The sequence below is a fragment of the Geotrypetes seraphini genome, chromosome 11 (assembly GCF_902459505.1).
Source record: "Geotrypetes seraphini chromosome 11, aGeoSer1.1, whole genome shotgun sequence".
NCBI lineage: Eukaryota > Metazoa > Chordata > Amphibia > Gymnophiona > Dermophiidae > Geotrypetes > Geotrypetes seraphini.
This window is the reverse complement of record NC_047094.1, coordinates 81,823,397-81,846,875: the sequence shown is the minus strand read 5'-3', so window position 1 is coordinate 81,846,875 and position 23,479 is coordinate 81,823,397. Positions and strand designations below refer to the sequence as shown.

At 45.6% G+C, this 23,479-nt stretch overlaps 1 protein-coding gene across 4 annotated transcripts in view; it reads left to right on the top strand.

The window, feature by feature from the left end:
* LOC117369113 (zinc finger protein 704-like) overlaps positions 1–15,535 on the top strand; it is a 147,578-nt gene extending 132,043 nt beyond the window's left edge. For all 4 annotated transcript variants that reach the window (XM_033963132.1, XM_033963135.1, XM_033963131.1 and 1 more), the window contains one exon: positions 13,863–15,535. In XM_033963132.1, the coding sequence (XP_033819023.1) occupies positions 13,863–13,981 (119 nt within the window). In that variant the 3' untranslated portion in view covers positions 13,982–15,535. The remainder of the gene's footprint in view (positions 1–13,862) is intronic.
* The last annotated feature ends 7,944 nt before the right edge of the window (positions 15,536–23,479 follow it).

Below are 23,479 nucleotides of genomic sequence, written 5' to 3'. Positions count from 1 at the left end.
GAAGCTAAATGTCCCCAGTCTGCTGAAGCCTGAATCACAGAGACCCCTAAAAAAGCAGTTATGACACCAAGATGGCAGCCATAACCTTCAGGATAGGAGAGAGGTTAATAGCTTATTGGGAGGAATGGGCAAAAGTCACCACAGACTGCTGGGTGCTGGACATTATTCAGGAGGGGTACAAGCTCGAGTTCTTCCATCCCCTCCCAGAGCTGTTTGTAGACTGCCCTGTGGGAAAACTGGATAAAACAGTCAAGGTCTAAGCCCCAGTGCAGAGGCTATTAGACCTGGCAGCTATTGAGGCCATACTGGATGAAGAATCAGGATTGGGCAGATACTCCATATTGTGCCCAAAAGAAACTCTGAAGATTGGAAGCAAATTGTGGACCTTGAGTCTGTGAATGCTGCCCTCAAGGTCCCATGATTCCACAAGGAAACAGATCAGTCATTGCCTCGGTGGTGCTGGTGAAGTTTCTGGCCTCTCTAGATCTGAGAGAGGCCTACCTACATATTCCCATCTTCCAGTACCATAGGAAATATTTGAGGTTCCACGTTATACATAGTAACATAATAAATGACGGCAGATAACGGCTCAAATGGTCCATCCAGTCTGCCCAGCCATACATGCTCCATAAATTAATCATTTAATTTAAATGGTCATTTTTCTTAGATATTTCTGTGCGAGCCCTGCCCGGTAGTGCGCTTAGGTTCCATCTACCGGAGTCTCCAACAACAAAGCTTACTCCAGCCCATCTTAACCATCCCAGCCATCGAAGCTCTCCCCAGCCCGTCCTCAACTGAATGTCCATATACAGGACACAGACCGTGTAAGTCTGCCCAGTACTGGCCTTAGTTCCTTCAATAAGTACCCATTATTTTTTGATTAGCAATCCTCTGTGTTCATCCACACTTGTTTGAACTCTGTCACCGTTTTCTTTTCTACCACCCTCGGGAGCACATTCTATGCATCAACCATCCTCTCCGTAAAGAAGAATTTTCTAATATTACTCTTGAGTCTACCACCCCTCAACCTCAAATTATGCCTTCTGGTTTTACCATTTTCCTTTCTCTGGAAAATATTTTGTTCGTTAATACCTTTCAAGTATTTGAACGTCTGAATCATATCTCCCCTTTCTCTCTGTTACAAAATTATTATTAAACTAGTTTTTTAACCCGTGCTGGATTTTTTAATGCGTGCTGGGGAATCCGCCGCACGCATCACAAACCGCCGAAGGCTCCTACTGCGCATGCGGCGACACATTGAGCCACGTATCAGGGATCACGGCCGTACGAAGTTTCAACTGTGCATGCGTGCTAAGGGTTTTATTATAGCGGATGAATGGAACTCAACCAATAAAATATATCCCTCTTCTGCTTAAAGAAATATATTTTATAAAGAACAATTAATTTGGGGAAAATTAGCTTGATTAAAATTTAGCTCTATAATAATAATGTATTAAGTTAAAAAAATCAGGATTCAAAGCATTTGCAAACAAACTAGAATTTTATTTCTCACCAAGCAAGATTAAGCATAAAATTAAAATCAATCAAGTAAATCAGTTACAGATAGAATTTTTGAGCAAAGATAATAGGATACACTAGACAAACTGTTGCTAAAGCAGAAGGATCAATTTATCTGGATTCAAAAAAGTTACTCGCGATGTGAATAGTCCTTACCCCATTCTTAAATTTATTTTAATGTTTTTAGCTTTGTAAACCAGCCAGATACATGTTGATGGTCGGTATATTAAAATGTAAATTTATTATCTTCGGAAATCTTATTAAGGAAATTTTTTAAAGATATACTGGGGTTGCCCAATGCGGAGAATTTTCCAATTAACAACTATTATTACGTTCCTCAAAAGAAAAAAGAATCCGCCCAGGAGGTGGACCACTTGGTGACAAATGAAATTAACTTGACAGAGTTTCTGGAAGATAGTCAGGATGTGATCCAGAGTAGGTCCACTCTGGTGATAACATGCATGAGTGAGATAGATAAATGTTAATGAAACTTTATTTTAAAAATAGGTTAACAAAATTTTGTGGGGATTTGGTTAGAATTTTCCTGATGTCTCTAGAACTATGCAACTAAGAAGAAAATAATTTTTGAAACTAAAAGTTAGAGTTCTAGCTCTAGAGGCATCTTTTTACCTAAAATTTCCATGTAAATGCCTTGTTAAGTTACAAACTAAACTATAAGCTCCTCTAAGTTTGCCAAAAGGTGCTTAAAAAGATACAAAAAGGAGGCAAAAATGTCAATAAGGACTCTATGAGTGTGTCTGTCAGCTAATCACTCCTAACAAACCAAACCACACAGGTACCAAATATCAATTGAAGGATAGGGGCGCTCTCAGTGTGAGGTTGTTAGCGACGGGAGAACAAACTCCAGCGCTTCCACTTACAAAGACGGAGGTGAATCACCCCGCCTGCACACCATCATCGGGCGTCCCTAGTGTGCAAAATCAACTGTGCAGAATTAATAACAATAAATAAGTCACAAACAGTGAACTAGTGAGAGAGTGAATCAAACTGAAAACCCACTCATAGAGTCCTCCCCAGCCTAATCCCCAAGATACAAAATGAAACCACAGCCAACTTAGCTTTTTAAAGCGAGCCAAATGAAGTCAATGAGCATTGCGGGAGACCAGAATAGTCATAGGATCAACCGGTTTCGGGTGAAACCCTTCATCAGGATCTTAAGGCTGGAGCAGAACCGGCTGGGAGGGAAGCAGGAGAGCCCGCAGAAGCAACTGACTGGCTGGCTGACTGGCTGACTGACTGGCAACAGTCAGTTGCTTCTGCGGGCTCTCCTGCTTCCCTCCCAGCCGGTTCTGCTCCAGCCTTAAGATCCTGATGAAGGGTTTCACCCGAAACCGGTTGATCCTATGACTATTCTGGTCTCCCGCAATGCTCATTGACTTCATTTGGCTCGCTTTAAAAAGCTAAGTTGGCTGTGGTTTCATTTTGTATCTTGGGGATTAGGCTGGGGAGGACTCTATGAGTGGGTTTTCAGTTTGATTCACTCTCTCACTAGTTCACTGTTTGTGACTTATTTATTGTTATTAATTCTGCACAGTTGATTTTGCACACTAGGGACGCCCGATGATGGTGTGCAGGCGGGGTGATTCACCTCCGTCTTTGTAAGTGGAAGCGCTGGAGTTTGTTCTCCCGTCGCTAACAACCTCACACTGAGAGCGCCCCTATCCTTCAATTGATATTTGGTACCTGTGTGGTTTGGTTTGTTAGGAGTGATTAGCTGACAGACACACTCATAGAGTCCTTATTGACATTTTTGCCTCCTTTTTGTATCTTGTTAAGTTACAAGACATTGAATATGTTTTTTGGGATCCCATTCAATTGCAACAATTTTTGATTGCTAGAGAACAGAAGTGAGTTAAATAATAAAGAGGTTTTTAGTTTCACTACTGAGGAATAAGAGGATATAATTAAGAATCCCTATAGAGTAAGGAATGGCTTAGGACTCAAGAGGATGAATCGTGAGTCGTGAATCATTTCTTTAGTTCTTTCTTTATAATTTGTCTATTTGAAATAGTATGTTTCCCCTTTGTTGTGGGCTTGGAAAGGAATTTTGTATGAATGTTTGAATATTGTAAAAACTTGTGGAAGATCCCTTTTTTCTTGGTATCGTCTGATATTGTAATTATTAAATTTATAAATAAATAAATAAATAAAAAAGTAAATAAACTTGGAAAGAAGAGGCCACATGGCTTAGTTGAGCACATGGTAATAGGAGAGATTTTGTAGCATGGTGATCCAGCTCTGTGATCCAAGGGAAGAAGAAAAGAGAGAGAATGCAGAGCGTGTGTCTAGCTTAATAGATGTAGCTGGCTTGACATAGACAAGACCAGATTAAGAACCCAAGATGGAACAGATAGTCGCACAGGAGGCTTGAGCAATTTGGCCGCCCGCAAGAAGCGAATGACATCAGGAATGGCAATCAGACGCTGACCTCGCAACAACCCACAAAAGGCTGACAAGGCTGCAATCTGAACCCAGAGAGAAGACCAAGCCAGGCCCCTGTCCAGGCCATCCTGCAAGAACTCTTAAGATGTTAGGCAGGGAAGCACAAAAAGAGACCACTCCACGCACTGCACACCACTCCTCAAATATATGCCAAACCTGCACATAAGCCCGAGAAGTAGAAAGTCTCCAGGACCCCAAGAGGGTTGAGATCACTTTATCTGAATACCCCTTCTTACCTAGGCGATCCTTTTCAAGAGTCAAGCCGTAAGACATAAGGGACCCACATCGAACATTGGAATGGGACCCTGAGTCAGAAGGTCGGATGAGAGAGGCAGAGGATGCGCCACCAGATGCCTCACCAGGTCTGCATACCACAGATGCCTGGGTCAATCCGTCGCCACCAGAATCACAAGGCTTGGAAGACGAACAATGTGGAGAAGAACTCTGCCCACTAATGGCCATGGAGGGAACACGTACAACAGACCCTCCATTGGCCATGGTTGAACCAGAGTATTTAAACCCTCGGCCTGACCATCTCTGCAATGACTGAAGAAGCAGGGTGTTTTGGCATTGACACTCATGGCCATCAGGTCCATGAGGGGCTGACCCCAAGCTTGCACTATCAACTGAAAGGCCACGTGGCTTAGACACCACTCTCTGGGATCTAGCACATGACGACTGAGGAAGTCCGTTTGAACATTCTCTACTCCTGCTATGTGGGAGGCCAAGATATCCAGAAGATGAGACTCTGCCCAGACCATAAGCAGAGCCGCCTACTATGCCACCGGAGAGCTCTTAGTGCCTCCTGACAATTGACATAGGCCACTGCCGTGGCATTGTCCAACAGAACCCGGACTGACTTGCCCGTCAAGAAGGAGTGGAAGGCTAAGGGCACCAGACTCTGGTCTGTAGAACATTGATCAACCAGGTCACCTCCTCCGTGGACCAGGTGCTCTGATCTGAGTGACCTAGACACTGAGCTCCCCAAACAAGAAGACTGGCATCAGTGAGAAGCACTATCCACTGGGGCTGATCTAGACTCATCCCTTGAACTAGATGGGAGGACTGGAGCCATCAACGAAGACTACAGCACCCCAAGCCCCTCAGAGGAACAGGAAGATCCACACTGTGCCTCTGGGGCGACCACCTCCGAAGTAGATCATACAGAAGAGGACGCATATGGTCATGAGCCCACCTCACTACGTTCAGAGAAGCCGCCATCAATCCCAAGACTTGGAAGAAATCCTGAGGACATCGGGATGCCATAAGCAGGTGAATCTGGGACTGCAATTTGCTTACTCGGGCCTCTGGGAGGAAGCCTTCCCCAAAGAGGTGTCGAACACAACTCCAAGATACTCCAGGTGCTGCGAGGGGGCCAACTGGCTCTTGGCAAGGTTCACAACCCATCCCAGCAACTGCAGGAACTCCACCACCCGAGCCGTGACCCAGGTGTTCTCCTGGAACAACTTTGTGCGAATCAATCAGGCCAGGTAGGGATGCACTAGAATGCCCTCTGTGCGCAATGCTGCCGTGATGACCACCATAACCTTGGTGAACATCCACGGAGCCGTGGCCAGACCAAAGGGAAGTGCACAGAATTGATAGTGCTGATCCAAGATCTCAAAGCAAAGGAAACACTGATGAGAGGCCCAGATTGGAATATGCAAGTAGGCCTCCATCAGGTCGAGAGAGATCAGATACTCCCCCGGCTGAACCACCAGGATCATAGACCTCAGTGTCTCCATGCGAAAAGACGGAACTTTGAGATTCCTGTTGACCCCTTTCAAATCCAAGATGGGCCGAAAGGTCCCCTCTTATGAAACAAAACATTTTACCGGAAATTTCAACATAAAGTTTGCTCCCAAGGCTAGGACTCTTGGCCGTAATGCCAAGAATTCCTTCCTACGCCTCTGAGATCTCAATGACATGTCAGGAAATATTCGAACATTAGAGCCTAAAAATTGATCATTAATATGACGAAAGAACAAGCGTAGTATATATTCTCTATCACTTTCTAAAGCAAGAGTTATTAACAGGGTTTTCCTTTCGGTTATAACCTCTAAAGAGTTCTCCAGAAACGTCGTTAAATTCATGTTGTCATTATCTGTCCCTTGAATCTCATTAGGAGTGGAAACTTCTACAGGTTTCTTTAATTGCAGATAATTGGCTCTAACAATTGGTGGCAAACTTTCTGTGGGAATTAGCAAAATTTCCTTAAAGTATTTTCTTGCCATCTCCATTGGTGAAATTAAGGGACATTTAGGAAAATTTAGGAGTCTCAGATTATTTTTCCTTAGTTGGTTCTCAAAACTTTCCATTTTCCTGGCAGTAAATGATCTTTCTTTTACCAATTCCAAATCCAAAGTTTTCATTTCGGATATTCTTGACTCCTGTTTTTCTAATTTCTCACTTAAATCTTTAAGGACCAAGCCCTGTTGCTCCACTTTAGAGTGAATGGTCCCATAATCAATTTTTAAAGTGGAAAAAGATAGTTTGAGGTTAGCGTCCATAACTGATATGGCCTGCCATAAAGCCTCCATATTTATTACCTTAGGCTTCTCCAACACCCCAAAGTTGATGTTACTTCCTCCCGAAGCTCCTCTCAACTCCTCTGCAGAGTGGGAAAACTGCTGCTGTTCTCTATCTTCTTCAGCTCCCGATAGAATTGGAGCTGGCTGTCCTCCTTCTCTGGGGATCGATGTACCTTCCGGGGTCATGATTTCCTCAGGAACTCCCAACTCTGCACTACTTCCGGGTTGTGGTGGTGGCTGCCTCTGCTCCGGGCTCAACAACGCCCGAATGTGCTGGCTGAGTTCGCCCGATGTATTCGGGCTTACCCCTGAAGTAGCCCCCGAAGATTCACTCGAGCGGGCTAACGCTCCCTCGATTGTAGTTTGCACCAGACGCGGTGCCGCTATCGCAGCCGGAGGATTGCTGCGAAGGGCTCCTTTCCTCTTCCCCATATCGAGGTAAGAGGGTTGCTAGGTCACTTCAGCAAAACGCCTGCCGACTGCAGAGAGGGAGCCTCCTACTCAGGCGTCCGCTCTCGTCGTTGTTTCATATCAGAATAAGAATTACTTATTTTTTGAGCCTAAACAATTGATAGGATTTATAGAATCTAAAGAGCATGTAGGGCCTGTAACTGAAAATGAGTAACCTGCTATGAATGGCTGTAGCACCGCAGAAAAATGCCGCTTTCTATGTTGGATAAGATTCGTCTTATTTCTTATTTTTATTTTTTCTTAAGTCTCTCTCCAAAAGTTGTGGACTAAATAATTTGAACTATTATTGAGTAACCAAAACACTGTGTTAAGTGGAATTGGGGTTATAGTTTTGGGTTTTTTTTCTCTTATAATAATTTGTGTAATCTGTGTACAAGTATGTTTATTGCTTGTTTGTATTAATCAAATTGAATAAATAAATAATAATAGAAAGGTCCCCTCTTTATTGGGCACCACAAAGTAAATCGAGTACCTGCCTGTGCCACACTCCTGAGGGGGCACTGGAGCTACAGCTTTGAGATCAAGCAACCTTTGAAGGATCTGGCGAAAAGCCTACTTCTTCCACTCTGCTTGACAAGAAGCTAGAAAAAGATCTGGCAGGGAGTGGGCAAACTCCAGAGCATAACCGTCCCAAATCACCTCCAGGACCCACTGATCGGATGTGATCTCTGCCCACCGCAGAGAAAACTCATGCAGTTGGGCACTCAACGGAACCAGGGGTGCTGGCAAAGAGTCATTGGGCAGGATGGGCTTTGGGGGAACCGGTGAGGGATTCCCAGCCCCCCGACGAGCCCCCCGAAAGGACTGCATGCGCCAATAGAAACAACCCTGGGAAAATCCAGAAGTTGGGAAGGTAGCAGCCCCACGCCCCAGGCAGTATCTGTGGAAATCCTGCAGACACCCCTGAGCAGTGCCACTCCTACCAGCCTGTCGGGCACAGTCTTCTGGTAGGCAGGGAACTGTAGAGTCTGTCAGAGTCTGAACTAACTTTTCTAATTCCTCTCCAAACAAAAAAGACCCCCTTAAAGGGAAATTTTGTGAGTTTAGTCTTGGATGCCGCATCCGCCAACCAAGTGCGCAGCCACAAGGTACGATATGCTGCCACCCCAAAAGCTGTAGACTTGGCGGACGTCCATAACAAGTCATAGAGGGCATCCGAGAGGAAAGAAGCTGCCATCTCAATCCTCACCACCTCTTGATCCACCAAGGACCAATCATCAGACTCACGGTCAAGAACATGTTCGACCCACCGAAACACGGCCCAAGCCGCGAGCCCCCCACAAATAGCCGCCTGAACTCCCAGGCAGACATCAAAATTCTGTTTTAGTATGGTCTCCAACTTATGCTCCTCAGAGTCCCGTAAAGCAGAACTGCCCTTTATGGGCACAGTATGTTGTTTAGCAATAGCTGAAACCACCGCATCCACCACTGGTGACTTCAAGGTAGCCCTATCCCCCTCCGGGATGGGATACAAATGAGCCATGGAACGTGAAAACTGAAAAAGTGCCTCTGGTATATTCCACTGCGCCAGGATAATATCTCGAATATCCTGATGCATAGGAAAAGAGCGGGGTGCAAAACAGATCTCCCGGAGAAGAGGGTTCACCATCCACGGGATCTCAGGTGGAGCCTCCTCAAAACGCAACACTGAATCAAATCTGGGAGCTCGTCTCTCTGAAAAAGGCGCACCACGGATGCCTCTTCGCCAACAGTTGGAAAAGCCAAGGCCCCTTTACCAGCGGCTATCCCCTCGAGAGGATCCTGGTCTCCACAAGGGTCCAGGTCCTCATCCAGGTCCACACACTCCTCAGGCTACAAATCTTTGTCCCAGGCCACCCTGGCACCCATGGGCGCTTGGACAAGAGAGGAGGAGGAGGGGGGCGGTAAAGGAGTAGGGGGGGCAAAGCCGCAGGGGGCATGGAGGGAACATCCCCCCAAGACCCTTAGGCACACCGCAGAACCCCCGGCCACTTGAAAATAAGCTCTTTACAAAGCAAAAAATAAATCTGTGGAAAACCCCCCAGGCGGTCCCACTGGACTCCCTGCCACAGCAGGGGACTCAGCAGAAACCTGCCCCTGTTTTTTCAAGATAGGGGGAAGGTTACCTGAGGCTGTAGAGAAAATGGAAAGCTTTGCCGCCAAAAATGGCAAAGTTCACGCCAAAAATAACCCCTCCAGGGCCTGTAGTGGCTAGGAAGCCTGAACTGTCCCAGTTGCTAAAGCAGGCAAGCCAGCAACAGCTGATAGAGAATCCCCAGCCACTTCAGCGGTAAGGGAATCCTTTTTACCCTCACTGTTGGCAGCTGAGGAAATCCCTCCATGGGCAGCAGGGGAAGCCCGGGCTACCCTGCTGTCAGCGGCCGACTCATGACGCACCTTCGGCGGGGGGACCTGGCCACTGGCACCCACTGCCAACGAGGCTCCTCCACCACTCTGGGCTGCCAGCATCTGCACAGGCTGGCCGCGAGTGCCTCGCTTCTGGAGCAAAATGAGCACTTTTTCCCTTCTAAAGTGCTCATTGCTCCATACACGATCTAAGGAAAAGTGTCGGTTAGATGAAAAATACAGTAATTTACATTAAATTTAAAGGGAAAGCAGCCCTTCAGACCCGCACTGCCTTAGGATTTTTTTTTACACAGAATAGACTCCACTGGCTCTCAAAGCAGTATGCCTTACTCGAATTTGGGGCAAGGCGTACTGCTGAGGCACCTCTAAAAATATTTGGGGGAGGTGGAGAAAAGTGGGGGAGAGACCCAGCACACGACCGCCGGGTTTGACACCCCCGAAGTCGTACGGACCCCCAAACAGGGTCCACCCAAGCTCAATCTGGCACCAAAAAGGGGACAAGATGCCCTTAAATTCCAACAGCCCTATCAAGGGAGATGGGTACAACTCACTCACACCTGCTGGAGACTGAAAGAAGACTGATGGAATAAGGGGGAGTCACTTATTTTGTACAGTTTTAAAGTGTTGTATGTCTCCACCTGCTGGTCCTGATGAGATATATACCCATCTGTAAGATCTATAGCTATACCGGTCTGGAGAGTTGCTAAAGAAGAAGAGAATTTCAAATGGGTAGGAGACCCTGGCGAGCAAATTAACAGAAGGCAAACAGAAACCAGAGCCTGGGACCAACATTATTTGAATAATAAAATGACCAAACAAAAGGTAGACAAACAATTTTATCTTCTATTTTGTGATTACAATATGTCAGATTTGAAATGTGTATCCTGCCAGAGCTGATGTTAGACAGCAAGCGTGAGCTAGAACCTAACAGAGAGATGAAAAGTCTTTTTTGTTTGTTTTGTTTACACCACAGCACTGGCATGGGGTTGGAGAGGGTAAAGGGGGGTGGGGTGGGCTGGGCTGGGGTGTCATGAGTAAAGAGGCTACAAAATAAACCCACTAGGATGTTTGAAAGTGACATTGCTGAAGGGTTAGAAGGAAAAGTGTGCCTTTTTGCAGATGATACCAAGATTTGTAACAGAGTAGACACCGAAGAGGGAGTGGAAAATATGAAAAAGGATCTGCAAAAGTTAGAGGAATGGTCTAATGCCTGGCAACTAAAATTCAATGCAAAGAAATGCAGAGTAATGCATTTGGGGATTAATAATAGGAAGGAACCGTATATGCTGGGAGGAGAGAAGCTGATATGCACGGACGGGGAGAGGGACCTTGGGGTGATAGTGTCCGAAGATCTAAAGGCGAAAAAAACAGTGTGACAAGGCAGTGGCTGCTGCCAGAAGGATTCTGGGCTGTATAAAGAGAGGCGTAGTCAGTAGAAGGAAGAAGGTGTTGATGCCCCTGTACAGGTCATTGGTGAGGCCCCACTTGGAGTATTGTGTTCAGTTTTGGAGACCGTATCTGGCGAAAGACGTAAGAAGACTTGAGGCGGTCCAGAGGAGGGCGACGAAAATGATAGGAGGCTTGCGCCAGAAGACGTATGAGGAGAGACTGGAAGCCCTGAATATGTATACCCTAGAGGAAAGGAGGGACAGGGGAGATATGATTCAGACGTTCAAATACTTAAAGGGTATTAACGTAGAACAAAATCTTTTCCAGAGAAAGGAAAATGGTAAAACCAGAGGACATAATTTGAGGTTGAGGGGTGGTAGATTCAGGGGCAATGTTAGGAAATTCTACTTTACGGAGAGGGTGGTGGATGCCTGGAATGCGCTCCCGAGAGAGGTGGTGGAGAGTAAAACTGTGACTGAGTTCAAAGAAGCGTGGGATGAACACAGAAGATTTAGAATCAGAAAATAATATTAAAGATTGAACTAGGCCAGTTACTGGGCAGACTTGTACGGTCTGCGTCTGTGTATGGCCGTTTGGAGGAGGATGGGCAGGGGAGGGCTTCAATGGCTGGGAGGGTGTAGATGGGCTGGAGTAAGTCTTAACAGTGATTTCGGCAGTTGGAACCCAAGCACAGTACCGGGTAAAGCTTTGGATTCTCGCCCAGAAATAGCTAAGAAGAAAAAAAAAAAAAAAAAATTTAAATTGAATCAGGTTGGGCAGACTGGATGGACCATTCGGGTCTTTATCTGCCGTCATCTACTATGTTACTATGTTACTATGAAAAAAATGCCTGATTGGGTGGGAAAAGCAAATCGAATTGAAAAATTGGTACAATAGATCGAATTGAAATTTTTTTCCCTGAATCAGGCAGCACTATCCTGCGGGTGGAGGTGCATAAACCCACTGGTTCAAGACAATCTCACAGAAAGATTATGAAGGTAGATACATAGGGGCATATTCTATAAACAACGTCACGATTGTAGGCAGCGATAGGCATCCTACTGCTGTCTAACCAGCCAATCAGGACGCATGTTTAAAAAAAAAAAAAAACACCCCGAGGCAGGCCATCTACACCATAGGCATCTTGTTGCAGTTGAGGGAGACACGTAGGGATGCTTTAGCTCAACCAAGGCTAGGTGTGGTTTTGCCCTGAGCAAGCTTAGGTGGCCCTACTTGTCTCTCTAGGGGCCCCATAAAAGGGGCCTGAACAGTAGGCCAACATAAAGCTGCTCTACATTTCAAATAGATACGGCTGCTATGCTGACCGCGGCAAAGAAATCTCACTGCTGTGATCAGCTGAGCGGCAGGGAACTCACCCCTCCCCCACCCCCGTAAAGTCAGACGGCAGGACGGATGCCTACGCCTTCCTGCCTCCCCCCTTGGGGAGTTGAGGGGGTGGTCTCCCTTTAAGTGGGTGGGGGGGGTCTGCAGGTGGAGGGGTGGTCACTGGATGGGCATGTCTAACCCTCCCCCCCCTGATTCTCTAACCGGCTTCTGTTAGGATAGACGTGATTCTGTATAGGACGCCTGTGCGATTCTCAAAAGCTGCTTACTGTTAATGACATTACACTGGCAGACTTTTGTAAACAAATTGACTGGACCTAAACTCATTGGACTACCATGTTTGGGAAGCAAGGTTGGAAGCCTTTCACAAGCTACATCCAAAGCTGCACAAATTTGCCAAACTCTAAATACTGCAGATGATCTGGGACATCCTGCCAAAGACTGATTGAGAAAGCTGTTAGGCCTTCAATCGCTTTGGGAAAGTTTTGTGTTAAAGCTAGCCTTTGACCGTTCCCAGTGATTGCAAAATCCCCCCACCCCCCTTTCCAGACCCATTGCAAGCCTGCCTTGTGCCCTGGTGGTCCAGTGGTGAGCCGGGAGAGGAGCAACACCTACCATCTCCTGTCCCGGCAGGCTCCATACCATCCCACCTCTCTCCCACCTCCTGGACCCTGCAAAGGCCTACCTTGCATGCCCTGGTGGTCTAGCAGTGAACTTGCCCATGCAGAGCCACTAAAGAAAATGGCTGACATGAATTCCTGCGACAACCTCATGAGACTATAGGAACTCGCAACAGCCATTTTCTTTAGTGGCTCTGCATGATCGCTCCTGCCCCATTTCACCGCTGGACCACCAGCACGTGTAATGTGTGCCTTTGCAGGTGCGGGTAGGAGGTGGGGTGGAGCAGAACCGGACAGGACACAAGAGGGGTTGCTCCTGTCCTGGCTCACCACTGGGCCACCAGGGCTCAAGGCAGGCCCAGAAAAGGCCTGCAATGAATCGGGGGGGGGGGGTCGCAGAGCCAGCCAGGTCAGGACAAGAAGGAATTGCTCCTGTCCCTGCTAATCATTGAACTAATATCTATAATTGAATATAAACCTTTAGTTTATACTCCAGTTAACCTATTTACCCCTTTTTTTGGGAGTAAAAAAAGATTACCTCAATTTATATTCATTTATACTGTATATTTATTTTTTAATTTTATTTATTCAATTATCTATACCATTCTCCCAGGGGAGCTCAGAATGGTTTACATTAATTTATTCAGATACTTAAGCATTTTCCCCGTCTGTCCTGATGGGCTCACAATCTATCTAATATACCTGGTATATGATAAGTATAATGACTAAATAAGTATGTAAACTTTCTCGTTGAAATTCAAAGTGGTTGCTGAGTTAATTGCAAAGAACTGTAGCGTTTTTTTCTCTCACCCTGTAGAAAGACATGTGTGAGAAATAGCTGTGCCTTTGCAGCCTTCAAAGACTGGAAGATCAAACAGGTCAGGTTCTCAGGATCTCCCTACTGAATATGCTTGAATGGGTTGTACATAGAGGTTAGCATGCAAACCTCTCTTGTGCATATTCATTAGGGATGGCCTGAAAACCTGATCTGTTCACAGCCCTAAAAAACTGAGCCATGAGGTACAATAGAAAATTAGATCAGAACAGGCTCAAAACTTGTGGTAGAATATTGGGGAAATAAGGGCATGTTCTGTATTATCTCACCTGTCACCAGCCCCAGTCAAGCATGTGACCAGCATGATGGGAGCTCAAGTTATTCACTACCACTTTTTCTTCCTAGAAAGCCCCGTGGAGAAGCCAAGAAATGTCGGAAGGTATATGGCATGGAGAACCGGGACATGTGGTGTACAGCTTGTCGTTGGAAGAAGGCGTGTCAGCGATTCACAGACTGAGTGCTAGGCTCTACCCCTCTGCCTGTGTGCCTGTTGCTGGGGTGTTGCAGAGGGGGAAGCGGCTACTTGCAATCATGGTTTGCCTTTAAGGAGGCTAAAGCTACTGGTTTACACTTCCCTCCTATCCAAGACAGCACTGCACAAGGAATTTGATATGCTCAATCATTTCATCTTTTATAGTGGACCCTGTCTTTTTATAACATTTACCTCCTGAACATGTTTGATAAGGAAAAGTTTTATAGTGGGAGTATTTTATCTCCCCCCCACCCTCACCCCCCTTTTTTATTTTTTAAATAAGCTATTTCCGCTGTCTGCTAGCTGCTGTTGCAACTGTGCATCTAGCAGCAAAGGGCAGTCTAGTACTCTGCCATGGAGCCTGGCTTCAGCCATTTTTCAGCTCACTGCTGAAAGGAAATGTGGAATAAATGTGAGGCTTATGCTGTGTACAGGATAAGGCCCCTTCAGGTTGCCATGTTCCTTTAGAAGGAGAACACAGTAATGGCCTCGAGACAAGTTTTTAATATTCACAAAGAGGTAAGGACACTGGAGTCATCTCTTTAGGAAAGGTAAAGGCAGGCCTGCTTTATTCTGCCTGACCTGAATGTGAATTATTAAAATGAACTGGTACCCAGGGAGCAAGATCTCCAGCTGCTGAAAGCCGCTGCAGGGAGTAGAAATGAGAGGGTTATAAGCTCACATGCTCCCAACAGCTCTGTTCCTGCACTAGTCCTCCTTGAGAATGGAGATTCCCTCAGGGAGGGAAATGGCATCAGCCTTACTTCTGTGCAATGCCTTAGGATGCATTATTGTACAGAAGTAAAATTCATAAAATGTTAGAGCCAAAATGTGTAGAAGTGCGGCATGGGACAAGAGCATCAACTTGCACTAAAATAAACTGCACAGACATTTGTATTAAAAAAAAAAAAAAAAAAAAGTATTTTAAAGATTGGGGGAGAGAATATTGTGTGTTCTAACAGAATGGGGATCTAGCACCTCATTTCTCAGAGTCTGTAGAATGTAAATGGCCACCGGGAAATGGGGATTTTGTGCAGACTGTAACTTGTTCTGCAATGTGAGTAAAAATCATAAGATAAACATTTTTAGCTTTCAAGGTCATAAGACCTAGAAAGGTCTGTGTGAACATGAATGCAATGCTTCCCCCCCTTTGTTTAGTTCCTTTTAAGTATACCACCAAATGTGATCAGATATGATTATTCTGGATAAACATTTAAGACACACTTTTTATGAATGTCAGTTTTAAAAGATTCCTATAGCCTGACCAGGTACATTGGTCTTTACCTTCTCTTGTTTTCCAATGTTACTGTCTGGGTGTAGGCTTAGTATGATGGTTGGAAACACAGGGCAACCTATAAAGCCCCAGGGAGGGGAGGAAAGAAGTGACATTCACTGGTCTAGTGGTGAGATTGTTGAGCTTAAGCTTGAAATATAGCACTTAAAGCATTTCCCCCTCCCCCCCCACCCACTGCTGCTGTTCAACAGCATCTTTACATAGCTGCCACCAACTTAATAAGAAGACTACACTAAATAACAGAGACAGTAGCATCAGGAGAAACCCAAAGTATAGCTTAGGGATGGCAGATCACACCAAAGATCTCTTACCCATACTTCATGGTGAAATAAATACCCCCCTTCCCCTATGCCAGAGGCCGACTTGCTTCATTTCTTCATCTCATGAATGCTAGGGCTGTCTCTTTGTAGTTAATGCAGCCACAACTGATTTGACATGCTGGTGTCTCAAGCACTTCTTACTGCATCAAAGCATACGTGAGAGTCTAGGCGATCCACAGTTAGTTATTTCCTAATGGACTTCAGACCCTAGTTTCCTTCTCTTATATTCAATCCTGTAGTTGCTATAAGATTTTATGCATGGGCCTGAGGAGAGCACAGATGTGGTATAGTTTAATTGTATTACTCTATCACCCCTCCTGAAGCTTAGCCTAGCTGCTTTCAGCAAAAGACAACATTCTAGGCCCAAGCTGCTCTAGAGATGAGAGTGCATAGAACTTAAGTGGCCCTTCCAAAGGACCCTTTTTTGGACTGATTAGCTATGCCACAGTAGCTGTTTAACTGTTACATTTTAGGTGATGGGGCACAGCAGTGAGCTTTAGCCACAAGGAGAATTGTGCTTTTGCTGGCAGCTGTCATTCTGTTACGTCCCTTCTGGATGCCATAAGCTAGGTATTCAATCCCAACCCGCAATCCAGGAGTTGCAGAAATCCACAACTTTTCTGAGCACATGAACCACCCCCTTAGCCTGGGAGCTAGTAAACATACCCAGTTACAATTTCTGCAAGCAATCCATGCAGAAGTCTCTGGCAGTTGCTCTGCTTCTTTTTCTTATTTTTTCGCTTAAAGTTCATTTCTCAGTGGCTTCAGTGCCTTGAGGCTCTTTTCCAGTGGTCCCGTTGGAGAAAAGGATGCAGTCCTGCGGTGCCAAACTGCAGCTTCACAGAGAAACTCTGGTGGATTTGTGGAGCCAGCCTTCTGTGTGCCACCCTTCTTAAAATACTCAGGGTCCCTTCCCTTGGGGGTCTGCTTGCTGGTGACCTGGCCACAGGTTTCAAGCGCAGACTGTGATGTCTAGAATAAAAATCCACCTGGGTTTCAAGGCGTAGGCTGCCTTTTCCATCCCCGACTGCGTGGCAGAGGATCCATGAAGGTGGAGGTTTTAGTCAGTGTCTGGCCGGCTGGCAGTCTGAAGATCTTCAGCTCTGAGCATTTAGTGCTGTTTCTGAGGCAGAAAGTCCTTTTTCTCCACTCCGCTGCTTTTAATATTGCAGAACTGTTAGTACTTCCATTATGTCCTATGGCAGGGGTAGGCAATTCCAGTCCTCCAGAGCCAGGTCAGGTTTTCAGGATATCCACAATTAATATGTATGAGATGGATTTCCATGCACTGCCTCCTTGAGATGCAAATCTATCTCATGCATATTTATTGTGAATATCCTGAAAACCTGATCTGGCTCCGGCTCTTGAGGACAGGAATTGCCTACCCCTGTCCTATGGGAACTTCGGGGGTGGCTTGTGAAGAGTTTTAAATTGCGTTTTTCACAGTTTCTGAGGGTAGGGTTCAGGTCTCCCATCTCCCCAGACCCCAAATCGCTATTTTTTATTTTTGGCTTTTTTTGCCATTTTTGGCACAGATTTGCTGACAGCAGCCATTTTGGATTTTTATCGATCATTTTTTCAAAGTTTGATTTCTGCCTCAAAACCCCTTGATTTGCCTAAAAATCATTTGGGATGGACTCCCCAGCCCCTAATCTGCTGGATATGTGTAGTGATTGCGCTGGATCAGCAACCATGTACCGTGTGGGAGCGGGGGTAGAAACTATGGATTTGGCCTCCTCTGCATACTCAAGGGCTGGGGAGACGACCTGTGTCTGTGACTTCAGTAAGATATCTTCCAGTGGTCCTACTGGCATCTGGTGCAAAACACCTGTGTCTTGGGACTCTTGTGGTGGAGTGCATGTGTCTCAACAGCTCCCTGCCATGGTTGAGGGGTGTGACTTTTGTCCAGAATTTATTCAGCTTCTCTGGAAAGCATATTCTATGGACCTCACTCATTTGTTGCAGCCGGCAGGCACGTCATAACCGTCTCAGCCTGTTGCACTGGAGCTTCCTGTTCAGGAGCCCTCTCGTCCTTCAGTGATGGACCTTGATTGCATCAGTTACTAGTGCCTGATTTTCAGCAGGTTTTTGAACAGCCTTAAGTGGATTCTGCTATAGCGCAGGTTATCAGGCGCACAGCCCTCCCTAGTGAGAGGGGTGTAATGCTTAAGGATTCTCAGGATCGTAGAATGAACATTATGTTGAAAAAGCTCTTTGAATAGGTGTCTTTGGGTATCAAAGCGACAGCAGCTGCTTCCTTTATGGCTCGAACCTATCATTCCAGATTGCGCTGTGTGTCCTCTGTGGATGTAACTCCCTGTCCTCCGCTGATATTGGATAGTGTGGATTATTTAGCAGACGCCCTTTATGATCTCATTCGAGTTCTTAGTAAAGTTGGTGCTTATGCTTTGGATCTGTCATTGGGCTGGGGACACCTCCTTCAAGACCACTCTAAGGGCCAGCTTCTCTTTGGTAAAAGCCTGGACGACCTCATGACCTGTGTGGCCGAGCACCGCCCTAAGTCTTTTCCTGTGAACCGGTCTCATCAGTTAGCAGGTGGGGATTGTAGTAATTTTTGTTTCTCCCACAAGTTTCGTCAAGGCTCTGCGGGATCTTCCTTTCAAAGATATTCCCAAGGCTATCGCCCTCATTACAACATTTCCAATTCCAGGCGGCCTCAGGCTTCTAGTTCCTGAGCAGCTGCTGCACCTAAGAAGACCCAATGTCGCCAGGAGTCAGTCAGCGCTTCCTCACTTCAGAGGTCACCTTTCTCAGTTTTATCAGGAGTGGACTCGTGTTTCATTGGATCAATGGGTGCTGTACATCATTCGAGAGGGGCACAAGATAGACTTCTTTTGCCTGCTTCCAGATCTGTTTCTGGACTCTCCAGCAGATCGGCCAGAAAATGAGTCCTGAGTCCACGCTACTGTGCAATGTCTTTTAGACATCGAAGTGATAGAATTTGTTCCAGATTATGAATCAGGCTTAGGAAGATATTCCTTATACTTCATTGGGCCAAAGAAAGACTCAAAAGACTGGAGGCCCTTTCAGGATCTCAAGTTGGTCAACTGCTCCTTGCAGATTTCTCATTTCCGTAAGAAAACAGAAGAGTTTATAGCATCTTTGGATCTCACGGAGACTTACCTCCATATTCCAGTCCACCCGAAGCATGTCCATGTTCTACAACAGCATTTCTAGTTCACTGCTCCCCTGGACAGAGCCAGCTCGTAGCAGCCTGAGCTGGTGGCTTTAAATGGAGGCTCTCTGCTAGGGCAGGCTTCTTCAGATATCAGAATGGATGACTCATGAAGGATGCCAGCCTGTTGGGTTGGACTGCTCATTGCGGGGACTAATCTAATCAGGGGCAGTGGACTCCTCATCAGAAACGTTGGTTGATCAATCGTCTGGAACTCAGGACAATTCAGTGTTACTTGCTCTCCAGCCCATTCTGGTAGGAAAAGCAGTGCGAGTCTTCTCCAATGCCATTGTCAAGGGGGCACAAGAAGTGTTCCCTTGGGCCAGGAGGCCTGCATGCTGTTTTGCTGGGTGGAAGCTCATCTTTTGTCGCTCTCAGCGGCCCATGTGGCCAGCATCAATAACATTCAGGCAAATTTCCTCTGCCTTTAGATCCTGGACCCAGGAGAATGGTCTCTTGCAGAAGGCATTCAGTCTGGACTTGATGGCTTCAGCAGAGAACTCAAAAGGCCAAGTGCTTTTTCAGTCGAAGAACACAGCATGGAAACCTAGGGCTGGACGTTTTGGTTCAGCCCTGGCCGGTTCACGAGCAGCTATATGTGTTCCTTTCGTGGCCTCTGGTTGGTCGGGTCATTTCCCAGATAGCAAAACATCTCCAGCTTGGTGATTCTAGTAGCTTCGAATTGGCCTCCCTGCCCATGGTATGTGGATCTCATAAGTCTTCAGCAGGACAAGAAGCTCCAGCTCCCTCTTCATCGAAACCTTCTCAGTCAGGGACTGGCGCGTTGGTCTTTTGGCATGGCTCTTGAGCGCTCAGCCTTGATGTGAAGTTATTCAGAGGTAGTTAGCTCAACTCTTTTGCACTCAAAGAAACCCTCTGCTATGGCTTCTTATGCCAAAGCCTGGAAGGCTTTTCAACAGTGGTGTGCTAGGGATCAGGTGGAGCCTGAGAAGGCTCCCATTTCGGTAGTCCTGGCTTTCCTTCAGGAAGGTTTAGAGTAGACAAAGATCTGCAGTGGCCTCCATGAAAGTTCAGGTTGCAGGCCTTTCATGTTTTCAAGTGCACAGAGGCACTAGTTCACTTACTGCTCATCCAGATGTGACCAGGTTTATGAGGTGGGTGCTTCAACTGCGTCCTCTCTTGCGTTTTCCTTTCCCTTTGTGGAATCTTAACATCAATTTGCAGGGCCTTGCAGATGCCCCTTTCGAACCACTGAAGGATGCTTCTCTTCTGGACCTAATGATCAAGACTATGTTTCTGGTCACCATTGTCTCGGCATGGCGTATTTCAGAGCTTCAGGCTCTTTCATGCAGGGAACCTTTTCTCTGTATTATGGAAGCACATGTTTTCTTCCTTACTGTATCTTCCTTCTTGTTGAAAGTGGTCTCGGCCTTCCATGTCATTCAGGAGGTTAGGTTGCCTGCATTTCGTTCAACAGATTCAGAGTGCAAAGATCAGACCTATGTAAATTGGATGTCCATTGGGTCTTGCTCCAGTATTTTGAGAGGACTAATGAGTTTAGGCTGTCTGATCACCTTTTTGTTCTGACTGCTGTGCATTGTCGTGGTAGGCTGGTGTCCAAGTCCTTGATTGCTTGAAGGATTCGAATGGCCATTTCTGCAACTTACATCGCCCGTGGCAAGCAGCCTCCAATTTCGCTTAAGGCACATTCGACAAGGAGTGTGGCTGGGCGGAATCTCGCACGATCCATCCTGTTGAAATATGCAGGGTGGCTCTTGATCCTCTCTTCTTACTTTTATCCAGTTTTACTGACTGGATGTGACAGCCATGTTATGCTGTCATTTTTCGGGACCTTGATTTTATGGGCAGGCTCTGCTGCCCTTCCTTAGCTTCCATGGCTTTGGTACACTACCTAGCGTATGGAATCCAGAAGGGACGTAACAGAATGGAAGATTAGGTTTATATCTTCAATAATCTATCTATTAGTCCCTGTAGGATTCCATATGACCTGCTCTTTCTGTATACACTCAGTTGTTTGAAGTAGCCTGCTTCTTTCTGCCTCAGTTACTCTCCTTACAGGCTTCAAGATTTTCCAACCAATTGCCAGATCCTGTGGGGAGTTTCTGTGATTGTGTGCATTACTAAAGACCTTTCTTGTGGTTCTCGTTGCACACAGCAGGTTAGTTCTACATTGTTCCTCAATGTTTTTCAGAGTTGCCTTTGTGCCTGTTTTGTCACTTGTTAATATTTTGCAGAGCAAACCAGTTCATGAATTATTTATGTTGCTGGGGATCCTCCCCTGTACCCCCTTGTCATGTATTTGTTCAGGTATATTGCTTGGCTTTGGGACTTAACTGGATCTGTTTACTAGCTCTCAGATTAAGGGGGTGGAGCATGTGCTTAGAAAAGTTGTGGATTTCTCCAACTCCAGCATTGTGGGTTGGGATTGAACACCTAGCATATGGAATCCTACAGGGACTAACAGAAAGAAGATTATCAAAGTTATAAACCTAATCTTCTAATAGGTTAGAAAAGAGCCATTAGCCTAATCCTGATATGAAATATTGCTACAAATATTATTGATGAAAAGATAGATTCCCTCCTCTAAACACTCCCTTGCATGAGCTTGAAATACTCAAAACTATAGCAACAGGATAGTTTAAAGAAAGATGGACTATACGGCAGTGTTTCTCAACTCAATCGACAATGAATATGCATGAAAGAAATTTGCATATAATGGAGGCTGTGTATACAAATCCTGAAAACTTGACTGGCAAGGGGGTACTCCAGGACCGAGTTGAGAAACACTGCTATACTGCAGCTGAGTAATCAGTCTATAAGTTCTATCTGAGTACTTTTTAAAATATTTACAGTAGGGTGTGATGTTAGCTCTCAGAAGAATATAACTGAGCTTCCTGTTCTGTTTGTAAGATGGAATTAATGTGTCCTAAACTATAACATTCTTCCCCTTTCCTAACTAGAAGTCATAAGAAGTAGAGGAGGAGATAGGGCAGGGCTTTCCAAACAACATATAATATAAAACATTCCCGAATGAAAAACCTTTCATGGAAGTTGGTTTTGATGGTATTTTTAATAGGATTTTTTCTCCTTAACAAAAGAAACCAAAAGTTTATTAACTAAATATTTTCTGTACTAGATGTTTTAAAAAAAATCTTTTAAAAAGAAAACTGTTGCACTTTTTAGCAGGGCTTCAGGCCATGCATGAGCCTTCTGTGGTGTGGCTGGGTCAAAAGATCAGATGTATTGTGGACAGGGGGAAGCTTGTGCCCAACATCTGGCACAGGGTAGGCGTAGCATCATGGGATGGGTGGTCTTGTTTTGCACACAGCTTTTGGATTTTATACTGTTCTGCAACATGTGCCAATGAATGAGCAAATTTTGAATTCTATGAAACATATAGAATAAAGATTTTTTTTTCAAAATGGCCTGAATTGATTTGAAAGTTAGAGCTGTAGCTACCAACAGAACTCTAGTCCAGGGATATATTTGGTCCAAGAGAAAAGAAAAAAGATATCATCTCTCTAACAATGGACAGAGTTGCTTTGCACAATGATATTGGAGGGGGTGGGGATGAAAGTTCCTTTGTATATTTAGGAAAATTGTGGGAGAGATGGAGAATGTTGCACTGCATACACAAAGAATGGGGGTGACACATCTGCAAGGAAACTGCTGAATAGACAAGGGAAAAAAAAATCAGAAGGTGGAATCCTGTACAAATGACCACTTATAAGAAAACTATAGAAAATAAAAGTAACCAAGGCATCAATCACAGAACTTCATTGTTAATCCACCCAAATGAACATAAGAGCCTAAGAATTGCCATACTGGGATAGACCAAAGGTCCATCAAGCACAGTATGCTCCAGACCGGCACAGTTCATTGATGGGTAATAGCTCACCCTGACCAGCTGGTGGAGACTGAGACATAAGCTTTTGGCTGTAGTACAAGTGGGTTGTGCATTCCACAGTACACTCAGTCTGTTCTCAGTCTCCAGCAGGTGGGGTTGGTAAGCTTGTGCAGTCTTCTTTGGTTTAATGTAGGCCTGTTGGATTTTGTTTAGGTCTTCTTGTCCCATCTGGTGCTGGATTGAGCTTGGGGGACTCTTTTGGGAGTCCATCTAACCTCGGTGTCACACTTGATGGGTCGAGTCCCTCCACCACATTTCTCCCACCTCCCTGAAATTTTTTTTTTTTTTTTTGTTACAAGTGCCTCAGCTGTAAGCCTTGCCACTGAAGCCAGTAAGGCACATTGCTTTGAGAGTCATTCAATTGAATTGGAAAAAAAAAATCCTGAGGCAGGGCCGGTCTGAAGGGAAGCTTTCAATTGCCCTTAATTGACTTTAACTGCTAACCGGGACTTTACTTTTTAGCTTTTTAGCGCTATTGCACAATGAGCATTTTTAAAGGGAAAAATGCTCATTGTGCTCCTGACACGAGGTAGCTACGGCTGACCTGTGCTCGCAGTGTGCAAGCTGCCATGAAGGGGAATCCTCATCGGCTTCAGGTGACGGCAAGCAAGGTTCCCTTTCGCAAGTACCTCGCACACCTGCAACAGGCAGTGGGGAAGCCCGAGCTTCCCCCACCACCCACACAGGGATTTCCCCAGCTACCGACAGGCAGGGAGATAAGATTTCCTTTACCGCCAATGGTGCTGGGGATTCCCTTTTTGTGGCTGCTGGCCTGAATGCTTTAGCAGCTG